We start from the raw sequence: 12,500 nt of genomic DNA, 5'->3' as shown, positions 1-12,500 counted from the left end.
TAAGCCAATCACAGTGCTGGAAACTCTCAGTCTCTCGAGAGAGTTCACATAGGCAAGATGTATGTTCCATCACTCCCGAGGGATACGTCTTTCAGGAGAGATGGAACTTACATCCTGCCTATGTGAACTCTCGAGAGAGACTGAGAGTTCCCAGCCCTGTCATTGGGTTATCAACAGCCAACCAGGAGCGTCGTTGCCTAGACATCAAATGCACTGCTGATGTGAATCTACTATATTGTATTTCTTTACTTAAACACACTCTGCTGAGTATCACAATACTTATGATTGCTTTGATAAGGTAAATCTCTGCGATGCTATTAAGTTCAACCTGTAATAAGCATGAATATCTCAATAAAAGTGTAATATATAATAACGTTAATAAACACGTGAATTATATAAATCAAAAGGCTCTTTATTATAATGTTCATTCTGTGAGTACGTAATATGATTGTCATTAACATAAATATTATTTTCGAATTTCAGAGGCCTCTCCTTGACAGAAAAGTAGCTGCCGTCCAATTGGTCGGTGGAGAAAGCCCTACAGAAGGCAACATCTTGGTAAGAGAACGAAATATTTTGCTTTATTTTCTATTATCATGTCGCATCTCTGTATAAATTCTTCCTGTTTTCCTTTGGTTGTTAATGCTCCTTGCGGAGGTAAAATATTGTAATTCCCTGAATCGAATGCCTTCTCTCTGTAGGGTTTTCTAGTGGATCACATGATTTTAGGCTTCTTAGTAAGGCTAAAAAAACTTTCTTCGTTATTTTTTCACAAGGATCATGGTGTCATGCTTTTAAGGCAATTTTCCTTTAGCTATTTCTTGGTATTTTGTCTCTAGGTGAGACAAAGAAATCTATCATCAATTTTCCTTGTTTTCCCGTCAAAAAGGGCACTGACGCCTTGTTTTTGGTTGACTTTTCCTTAGTTTTCCTGGAACAGGTATCTACCATTACTAAAGTTTACCTCCAATTCTATTTCACTTTATTTCCTCTTGCTCCTTCCTAGTGAACACTATAATATTCTTTGGAAGCTTGAATTCCAAGTCAGTGGCCCCTGTGGTGGGCTTGTTCTATATGAATAAGTTTCATTTTCTGAATAATAATAATAATAATAATAATAATAATAATAATAATAATAATAATAATAATAATAATAATTTCCCCCTTAGTATGTTTTCATGTGTTATGTTTTGATTTAATGTAAATATATAAAATTCGGAATATTGAAAGATTCGTAACATTTGAGATTATTCGCAGGTGACGTCAGAGGCAGGCGGTGAAGGACGCCCTCTGTGCGATGACTTCTTCGGAATGACCGAAGCTAACACCGTCTGCAGGGCATTGGGATACCCAGGGGCGCTGCGGTTTACCCGTCGGAATTTCTACGGAGGACACACCCAGCGTAAGTCGAGGGGAAGGTCATTACTCATGACTGAGTCTATCAGTCACCATGAACAGGTGTTCGTATCTATATATTATATGTTTATTTACTAATTGCTATATGAAGGAGGCGTTCATTTTCTATGCATTTATGTTTATATTCACTAATTGCTATGTGAATAGGCGTTCATTATCTATATATTCATATTTTTCACATATTCCTATATAAAGAGGTTTCCATTAATTGTTCATTTGCTATGTTTACTCACTAAATTCCTATATTAGCAGGTGTTCTTTATCTGTTTATTCTTTATATTTACTATGGAGCACCAACAATTCCGCGCAGGACAATTCAGCGCCGACAATTCAGCTTAGAGACAATTCAGCTTAGAGAAAATTCAGCTTAGAGACAATTCAGTGCATGACAATTCAGCTCAGAGACAGTTCAGCTTAGAGACAATTCTGCGCATGACGATTCGGGGTAAGGACTACTCAGCACAAAGACATTTTGCGAATTAAATAAAAATATGGAAACGAAGAAAACAGTCATCAAATTACTCTTTTATTTTTAACATTGAATTTTAAAAAGTAGACAAAAATAATTATTGAAATGACATACTATAAAAAATTCCTGTACAAAAATCTCCATACTAATTTATTTCTGCACTTCATGAGGTAGCTTATATTTTGTAAGTATTCCATTGTGTTTGCTCGATTCCCATATTTACTAACTGGCGTTTTTATTGTCTTAGCTGTTCTCTGATAATTGGCTTTTTTTTTGGAATCGTCGTGTCAAGCTCTGATTCTCAGTATCCTTTTCTCTGCGTTGTCTTGCTCCAATTTCAAAAAATCCACATCCTCCACAGAACATATGAATAATAGAATGTGATCACGACCTTTCACTGATAAAATCCGCTCCATGGGTCTTTTTTTGTTTGTTTTTGTTTTAGCTCAGCGAATGTTTGTAAAAAAACTACGCTCCAGAAAAGGAAATACATCCCGTCCCAGTTTAGAAGAATACCAGTAACCATTAATTTCTTGTTGTTACAGCATAAATAACAACCGTCAATTGCTCGATGGTTGAAAGTGTAAACAATCTTAGATTATTACCAATATTTTTAACTACAAGTAGTTAGTTGTGTTTTCTGTTTCCAAATCAGAAATAAATTAGTATAATTTTCAATATCTTATTTCAATAAATATCATATTTCATTTTTTGAATTTCTAAAATAATTTACAAATAAAAACTAATTTGGTCACTGTTTTCTTAATTTTCCATGCTTTAGCTTTATTTCGCCAAATTGTCTTTGCGCTGAATAGTCCTTGTGCTGAATCGTCATGCGCTAAATTGTCTCTAAGCTGAATTGTCATGTGCTGAATTGTCGGCGCAGAATTGTCGGCACTGAATTGTCCTGCGCGGAATTGTCGGCCCACGTATTTACTCACTAAATTTCTCTGTAAACAAGTGTTCATTATCTGTTCTCTATATTTACTCACTGATTTCTGTATAAACAGGTATTCATTTTCCATTGCACATTTTTTTTTACCAAACTGATCTAGGAATGATATTTTATTCACCAATTCATTTATTTCAGGCTGGACTCCAGATGACTGGAAAGACATGTATGTGCTGGAATGTCCTGAAGAAACTGGTAATGACAATGTTGATCTGACCAGTTGTACACTGAACAGCAACACGCAATATTGTACAGGTGCTGAGGTAATGTGTGACATACTCATGTTTTTTTGTAATTCTGAAAAGAGCACTACCCATGGTATTTCTACGTATTGATCATATATAGCATGCTTTATTATTTTAATTCTTAAAAGACGCTACTCTTCAGATTTATATCAATAGTTTTTTCCCTCTCCTGCTTTTATTAGTATTAATATCAGCATTTCTCTTTCATAGTAAAGAGCTGAATCAATTACTATAATGAATTATTTAGAAAAACTATGAACTTCAATTCATACCTCATTCTGGCTGACTAAACCTACTGTACAGCTTTATAAATATTTTTCATCCAAATTATTTGCCTATTTTGTTTACAATCAACCTATTTTGATGATAGATCAAACTCAAATGAAACTTTTGATTTTTATCCAGAAACTCCTTGATAGATTTCATGAGAGATATTTTTCTTGAATATATATATATATATATATATATATTATATATATATATGTATATATATATATATACATATATATATATCGTATATATATATATATATATATATATATATATATATATATATAGATATATATATATATCTAATTATTATATATATATATATATATATATATATATATATATATATATATATATATATATATATACCTAAAGGTGGCAGGAGTCGAATGTCAAACAGAGTCTGCTAAGCTGTGCTCAAGTAACCAATTTACTTGTGAGAAGACGTCGTCTGGAACGACCTCTGATTCTTCTTGTATTTCTGAGTACCTTGTATGCAATGGCTTCAGGACTGCATGGATGGAGGTGAGTTTATATTCATCTGTGGAGGGTCTGAGGACTGTCTAGATGGAAGGAATATACATCTTGCTTTTGTACCATGGGAAGTTGATTATTATTTTTTCACAGGAATTAGTCTGTTTTATTATCTAAATAGAATTGTACGTGTTCACCAATTAAAGGTTCATTTGTATAGAAAGAGCTCTTTGTACGTAAATTGCTAGTTGTTTATTGTTTGAATAAGTTGATTATTATTTTTTCCACCTTTCATTATTACCTATGACAGAAATGAGTCTATTTTACAATCTAGATAATGTTGAACAAGTTAAGCGGTTAAAGACTCATATATTTATAGAAAGGGCTGTTTGAAGATTAATGGTTAAATATGTAATTAAAGGGAAAAAGAATAACATAGATTCGAGATGGTTTATTGCACTGTGAACATTAACATCCAGTGTAATTTGTTCCTTATCTCTTTTCCTTGAATGAACAATTAAGCGACGAGAAGCCGGAGTTATGTGAAGATGTATTCCGCCTGGAATCCGTCATTCCAACGAAGATTCCAGGCAACAGCGCAGCGGGAACCGTCTACATGAAGCATAATGGGACCTGGAGTTCCGTCTGTGATGACTTGTTCGACCGACAGGAAGCCAAGGTATGTAGAATTCCTTTAGGATCAGATGTTTGATTACAGTAAGGCTCAGTCTACACATCTACTACGTGGGGATTTTGAAACTAGATTCTTTCAGGATAGGGCATTAGTGCAGTCAAATTTTGGCTTACTAACTTAACTGGAATCAGCGGTATTACATAAAGATTTTAGACTCAGATTTCTGCAGCGATTGTGTTTTTGGTACTACAGATGGTTTGGTGTATATATATATATATATATATATATATATATATATATATATATATATATATATATATATATATATATATATATATATATATATATAGTACTGGTAATCTTCTAGGCACGAAAATATAGTAATTCAGTTGTATTCCACATAGGAAAATGAAAAAGGTATGTCTCCGAAAATGCCCCAAAACAGTTTCGCCTCCAATGGACCTCTTCTTGGAGCGTTTATTAAGGAAAGGGATCCATTAAATATCATATAGTATACGCTTGTTAATATATGTACTGTATATTATGTTGTTTCAAATGGATGTATTACCTCGTTAGATATTTTGGTATTTTTCATTTGTTCAACTGCTATTCTTGTTTTATTGTTATTTTACTGCTAAATAGTTTGTAGCTCAAACTGCTAGTTTTTGGTAACTGTATGTTTAATAAATTTTTAGGCCTTTGTTGGCTGCATGCACTGTAAACTTTATCTCTTTCCTTAATAAACGCTCCAAGAAGAGGTCCATTGGAGGACGAAACTGTTGGGCATTTTCTGAGACATACCTTTTTCATTTTTCCTATGTGGAATAAACAAACTGGAATATATATATATATATATATATATATATATATATATATATATATATATATATATATATATATATATATATATATATATATATGTGTGTGTGTGTGTGTGTGTGTGTGTGTGTGTGTGTGTGTGTGTGTATGTATGAATGTTTAAAATCATCGGAACATACAGGTTATAAATCTAGACGTGTTTCACCTTTAACTTTCCAAGACATCTTAAGAGGACTGATACGCACTAATAGAAATTTACTATATACATGGTAGTGCAAAGTACATACGAACATACAGATGGGTGGAAATAATATTCAGAATTTCTCAATCAATCCAGGTAACATTTCCCACTCTACTCTTCTCAGGTAATCTGTCGAAACCTAGGCTACGGGAGCGGCATGAGCATACCCTACACTAGAGCGTACTTCGGCGAGGCAGCAGCTGACATCGGCGTCGATAATCTGGAATGCACTGGGGAGGAAAACAGCCTTTCCAGCTGTCCTGGATTCCTCTGGGGGGAGAGTGATTGCGCCCACGCTGAGGACGCGGGCGTCTTCTGCCATGATGGGGTAAAGGTCGTCTGGTCATTTGGAGGTTAATCTTTTGGGGACAAAGACTGATTAAACTTGATTGTGGTGGTGATGAAAGACAGGAGAGGGAGGAGGAGGACGGGAGGCGTTTAGAGAGCCATATTTGCGCTCACATGGTGAGCATGGATGGTCGACGGAACCATTGTCATAACCAAGGTCTAGACTCTAGAGAACTATTCATGTCCTGTTGAACGACTCGTTGTAAGCTCAGTTACTCGTCAGTATATCTTAAATCCAAACGAAATTTAGGTAGTCAGTATCTGAGTCATACCATGAAACAAATTTAAAGATAATTTTACTTGTCATAATCAATTACAAGTATTTAAATATGTAGGGACAAAGCTCACGCATACCGAGCCGTCACGACAATTTACGAAACTTAAGAGCAATTCTCACAAAGCACTACAGTTTAAAACTTGGTTGGTTATGCTAACGCTAGGCTTAGACTTAGGGTTGACTTCTTAAGAAAGTAATCTCTTCTCAGACACGACTTAATCTGTGTCTGTGCGCCTTCGTCTCATCTCTGTTTGTCTCTCCCAATTGAATTTCTTTATTTACTCATCGTACATTCGTTTGCAGACGCTCAGTGTGCAGTTAGTGGAAGGCAGTACCCCCGGTTCCGGGCGAGTTGAGGTTAGTTCAAGCACTCTTCCTTCGCCTGCCAGCATTTGCGACGATGGCTTCGATGATTTGGATGCTCAGGCGAGGAGCCATTTCGATTTCTTGTGTTCTTTATGAAATTGTGTTTCTTTCTGCCCTCTTGCGCCACGATAAAAGTTTTCTTTGTGACTGAAACATCCTTCTTATTTCAATAATCAATGCTTTTCCCTAACAAAAAGGACGAAACTATAAAAGTTTTCTGAGTGCCATTATAACTTCAGGTGAACTGGAAGTTTCGTTATGTTCATGATGGTAAATCATGGCATTATCTTTCAATCTAATTTTGGTTTCTTCTAAAATACCTGGCACTCTTCCTCAATCCCATACGGGAACTGTCAAGAAGCATTATTACTTACCAAATATAGCCTAAATATCTACCGTAATCTTTTATGTTTCCACTTCGATCCGTGTTTTTCTCTAAAAAGCCTAAACCCTAAACCCGTAGTCTATCGATGTTGACTATCAGAAAAATAAATGTATGCAAACTTCGTCACACCACACAAGGCATCTTCATTCGTATCTGCCCAGGTGATCTGTCGGATGCTTGGCTACGCTGGAAAGGATGCCGTAGCCCTGAGAGACTCCCATTTCGGACCACCCACTGGAGAAGTCTGGAACATCATCCTGGATTGCGTCGGCAGCGAGGCCACCATCCAGGATTGTAGGATTAGAATTGCGAACAGGACCTGCACGCAACAGCACACGGCCTCCGTTGCCTGCGTCAGGTATGTTACGCTTTTAAACATTTCATGTTCTACACTGCAGTAGAAGATGTCATCAACACGTGTCTGGAGCTTTCCGTTAACAGACTACAATCATGATGAAAACTAGTCAACGACAAGTTGAAAACAAGTCAATGACAAGTTGAAAACAAGTCAATGACAAATTGGAAACAAGTCAATGACATATTGGAAACAAGTCAATGGTAAATTGAGAACAAGTCAATAAGTTGAAAACAAGGCAACGACAAGTTGAGAACAAGTCAATAAGTTGAAAACAAGTCGATGACAAGTTGGAAACAAGTCCATGATAAATTGAAAACAAGTCAATGACAAGTTGGAAACATTTCAACTAGTTGGATACAATTCAACAAGTTGGAGACAAGTCAACATTATGTTGAGAGCAAATCTTTAACAAAAGTTGGTTAACAGTATGAAAAAGTGGTTAGGACTTCATCAATAAGTCGTTTGCTAAATGCAAAGAATCTTTTACAATAATACATCTTCATGTATTTTATTTATTTTTATTATAAAAGAGGTAGATATTTCTATAGATTATTGCACTAATTTTGTAGTAATTATTTATTATAATATGTATTTTATTTGCTTTTAACGGGCCTGAAGATTATCTATATAAATTTCTTATCGACGTTTATTTCCTCTTTTGACATATAAAGAAATTGGTAGTAGTTCTTTAATCTCCTTGGTTTTTGTAAGTTGATTCTGTGGCATGTCTCCTTTTTTTTAGGTTTTAATTAATGTATTCCTTCTAAATTGATGTTTAATTACAGCAAGTTATATATATATATATATATATATATATATATATATATATATATATATATATATATATATATATATATATATATATATATATATATATATAATATATATATATATATATATATATATATTATGACGGAACGTCACACTTATTTGTAATAATTATTTGTAACTATGAAAGTTATCGGGTGTTTAATGTTCACGCCATCTATTATCAGTTATGTTAACTATTCTACATTATCCTTGGTTTCTTTTCCTTACTTAGTCATACAGATGTTTGCATTCCTTAGTTTTCGTTACACTTGTTATTTGTATTTTTCTTTAGAGAGAACTATTCAGTGCAGTGTTGAAAACATCTTTTTCTTTGCTTTTCATTACTAGTGTTTGTTGATATTACGTGTGAAAGTAATTATATTGGAATTTAAGTGTTTTTTTTATTTAAGTATTAAATTAACGATAGTCTTTAGTGTTTAATTAGATCCTGCTGGATTGGAGAGGTAATTAAAAGTGGTTAAAATAGAGGTGAAAATAAATAATACGTGAAGCAGACAAAAAGAATATTTTTGTTGGTGGTGATATTTTAAATTTATGAGGGATAATTGAGTGATTACAGACCAGCAACATCCCCACACCCTAGCCACCAGGTAAGATTCACTCAAGTCCCGTCATAAGTGGGGGCCTGTCCGGGATTGATCTAGTCTTTTTGTTTGTGACTATTTAAAGTGCAAAGAAACTTAAGTGAGTTGTTTATATAAGTGATAGTTATTTGTATTGACGGTTTCCTTTGTTATTTTCTTAACAATCCAATCCAGCATTTCGTATCTTCACACGTACGCATGAATGGTTCTCTCACTCAAAATCGGTATCTGTAAAATAAAGGATAGACCAGTAATTAAATATTAATTGGTTGGGTTCTGTGCTATGTAGCCCTTCTACTCCCGCCTTATTTTACGAGCCAAAATCAAGGTTCTCTTCTGCCATAAACTACTTCTTACATGCATATTGTGCTAATCTAGATTACATGTTTGTGCGCTATCGTGAGACCTTCGATCACTAATTGATCTCGGCCTTTATGTTGGCCATCCAATTTCGGTTAATCTATTTTCAGACTGTGTATTCTATTTGCGGTCTCATTAAATTTGTCTTGAGAAATTGTAGTAAAATTCATTGAGTTATATCTTGGTGTCAAATGAGTCTATATTTAAATTAATGGCATAACCTAGTGTGAATATAATACCTTGATATAATATCGCTCTATTAACATTACTTGGGGGTAATCCTCCAGAATGTCGTTTAATTTGGAGAAATTTATGAACGATATAAAAGGGGAAATTTTGAGTTTACGTTATGCCAAGAAACAGGAATTATTGTCTGTAGCCCAGAGATGTGGTCTTGAGGTCGATCCAAAACATGTGAAAGCTGTCATTATTGGTAATATCCTGCAATTCTTAATAGATAAGGGAATCTTCGAAGATGATGATGAGGACGTCGATGAATTGCGATCCCTTACTGGAGCATATGCCACCCCTGGGATAGATCCGAAAAGAAGAAAAGTTGCGTCTTCAAATACAATTGCAACAAGAACAACAGAAAACTGCTGCACTAGAACTTCAAAAGCAACAGGTAGAACTTCAAATCATCAGGAATTATTGGCGTTGGAGTATGAACACAAGTGTAAAGTGGCTGAACTAGAGATACAAAAGGAACAAAAGTCTGCAAAATATACAGATTAAGCTGAAAACTGATGGAGAGATACCCAGTAAGTTCGACATACTCAAAGCTAAAAAGCTACTTCCGGATTTTGATGAAAAGGACCCAGAGGTATTCTTTACAACGTTCGAAGACACTGCTAAAACCTTGAAGTGGCCTCAGGAGCAATGGGTAATGGTTGTCAGAAATCAGTTCAAAGGTAAGGCAGCATATGTAATCTCTCAGATGGTTAAAGTAAAGGAGTATGATGTGATTAAAAAGGCAGTTTTAGATGCTTATGCCATCACAGCTGAAGGTTATCGGCAACAGTTCCGCCACTCTTACAAAACGCCTTCACAAACTTTTGTTGAATTTTGTAATGACAAAGTTAGGCAATTTACAAAGTGGTTGCAAAAGACAGGTGTTTCAGATTTTGAATCCTTACAAAATCTTCTCTTAATGGAAGAGTTTATTAGGAAATTACCAAGTAACATTGCTACCTTCATTCTCGAAAAGGGAGAAACCAATTTGTTGAAAGCAGCCAGTTTAGCTGATGATTATTATTTGATCCATAAAACATATAAACCATTTAACAAATCTATTCCTTCATCATCCACAGCATATTGTTCCTATTGTAAGCAGGAAGGGCATCCCATAGAGAACTGTCCTAATCCTTCGTGCAAGAAGTCTGATGTTGGAAAGAATTCTCCGAACCCTAATAGGAAGGATAATAAGAAAACATTTCATGTTGCTGCTCAAGAATTAGATGAGGACGTCTTCAACCTTTCACTTTGTAAAGGCACCGTCAATGGTATTCCAGTGACTTGCTTACGGGATACAGGATCCTCCCAAACTGTGGTAGCTCTGCCCTCACAGGACTTCAAACTGAGACATGAGTATGTTACCGTTTCTGACCTCAGTACCACCAAATCCATGCCTTTGGCAGAGGTGAATTTACAGTGTCCTTACTATCAAGGTAATGTTTTAATTGCAGTTTCACGAGATCCTTTGCCTTGTTCATCTATCCAGCTTTTAATTGGTAATGATCTCGCAGGGGCCATTGTTAATCCAGTAGTATCTGATCCTGATATTCTTATAGAAAATGAGTCCAATAAATTAAATAATGCTGTTATTCAAATGGCATCAATTAAACCAATTGTTATAGATAATGGCAATAGAGTAGAGAAGACATTAGACCTTATAAATATGACCAAATCAAACTTCAAGACTTGCAGAATAAAGATCCTGTCCTTAAGGCTCTTTGGAAGAAAGTTGCAGACCCAGATGATAATCCCAAAACTCCTTACTTTTATCTTGATAAAGATTTGCTTTTTCGACATTTTAGGTCCTCCAAAGCACCAGCAACCACAACATGGTTTGACTGTCATCAACTTGTTGTGCCACTCTCTCTAGTCCGCTCTTCTTGAATTAGCCCACTCTCATGTGAACCACTTTGGAGTCAACAAGACTTACTCTACCTTGGCTGACGACTTCTTCTGGCCTGGGATGAAGAAGGACATTCAAACAGTTTATTAAAGCATGTCATCATTGCCAGACTACAGGCAAACCCAATGAGAGACTTCACCAGCTCCTCTTCAGCCCATATCCGTACCAAAGTTTCCATTTGAGAGGATTATCATAGATTGTGTTGGCCCAATGCCTAGGACTAAGCAAGGTAATGAGTATTTACTTACTGTTCTTTGCCCAACAACTAGATATCCCATAGCAGTGCCAGTAAAGAATATAAATGCTAAAACTATAATTGGTCAACTTGTCAAAATTTTCACAACCTATGGATTTCCAAAGACATTGCAATGTGATAGAGGCACAAACTTCACTAGTAAGATTTTTTCAACAAGCTATGAGAGAATTCAATATTCATAACATATATGCTTCTGCTTATCATCCCCAAAGTAATGGTGCACTAGAAAGGGTTCACCAAACTATTAAAAATCTACTTCGGAAGTACATGCAGGAAACTTCAGAAAGTCGGGATAAAGACATTGATCTTCTGATGTATATTATACGAAGTGTACCTCAAGAGTCCACTGGAGTGTCCCTTTCGAATTAATGTTCGGAAGAAAGCCCGTACCACTCTCAGTATGGTGAAGGAAAATCTAATTCACAACAAGGAAGAGGAGATTACAAACATTTTGTCATATCTACAGGACTTAAAAGATAAAATTGTATCACTTCATGTATTTGCTAATACTAATCTTTTGCATTCCCAGGAGAAGATGTCCCGCTTATATGATAAAAAGGCAAAGCTTCGTGTTTTTCAGCCAGGAGATGAGGTGCTTGTCTATCATCCAATACCCGGTTCCCCTTTACGTGAAAAATTTATGGGACCTTACAAAGTGCTTCAAAGAATTTCTAAGGTAAACTATGTTCTCTCTACTCCTGATCGTAGACGATCAAAGCAACTAGTGCATGAATTTGTTGAAGGCATATCAAGCACCTACTCAAATGGTAAGTCATCTCTCAATTTCTTCTGAGGCGAAAATACTACCACTAGAGGAAACTTCCACAGAATTGCTCCTAGATCTTCCTGAAGATGATCAACTAATTAAAACTGGAAAGACAACACCAAACAGTCAGATTCTAAAATCCTTGCCCAGTTATTTTACAGGAATACCATCTCCTCAGAGAAAATTACTATCTCAATTGCTCTCCAGGTTTCGTGATGTATGTTGTGACAACTTGCAGGGAAGTCAAACCATTCAACATGACATCGTCATCGAGTCAGGTGTTACTCCCATACGCCAGACGTACTACCGTAT

General features: G+C 35.4%; 1 protein-coding gene across 7 annotated transcripts in view; it reads left to right on the top strand.

Annotated features, from left to right (window-relative positions):
* LOC135217851 (neurotrypsin-like) overlaps positions 1–12,500 on the top strand; it is a 66,211-nt gene that overhangs the window by 3,423 nt on the left and 50,288 nt on the right. For all 7 annotated transcript variants that reach the window (XM_064253858.1, XM_064253862.1, XM_064253863.1 and 4 more), the window contains exons 3-8: positions 484–558; positions 1,258–1,402; positions 2,976–3,100; positions 5,645–5,848; positions 6,449–6,571; positions 7,058–7,254. In XM_064253858.1, coding sequence (XP_064109928.1) covers positions 484–558; positions 1,258–1,402; positions 2,976–3,100; positions 5,645–5,848; positions 6,449–6,571; positions 7,058–7,254 — 869 coding nt within the window. The remainder of the gene's footprint in view (positions 1–483; positions 559–1,257; positions 1,403–2,975; positions 3,101–5,644; positions 5,849–6,448; positions 6,572–7,057; positions 7,255–12,500) is intronic.

This window comes from Macrobrachium nipponense, chromosome 9 (assembly GCF_015104395.2).
Source record: "Macrobrachium nipponense isolate FS-2020 chromosome 9, ASM1510439v2, whole genome shotgun sequence".
Lineage (NCBI taxonomy): Eukaryota > Metazoa > Arthropoda > Malacostraca > Decapoda > Palaemonidae > Macrobrachium > Macrobrachium nipponense.
This window is presented reverse-complemented; position numbering and strand designations above follow the sequence as displayed.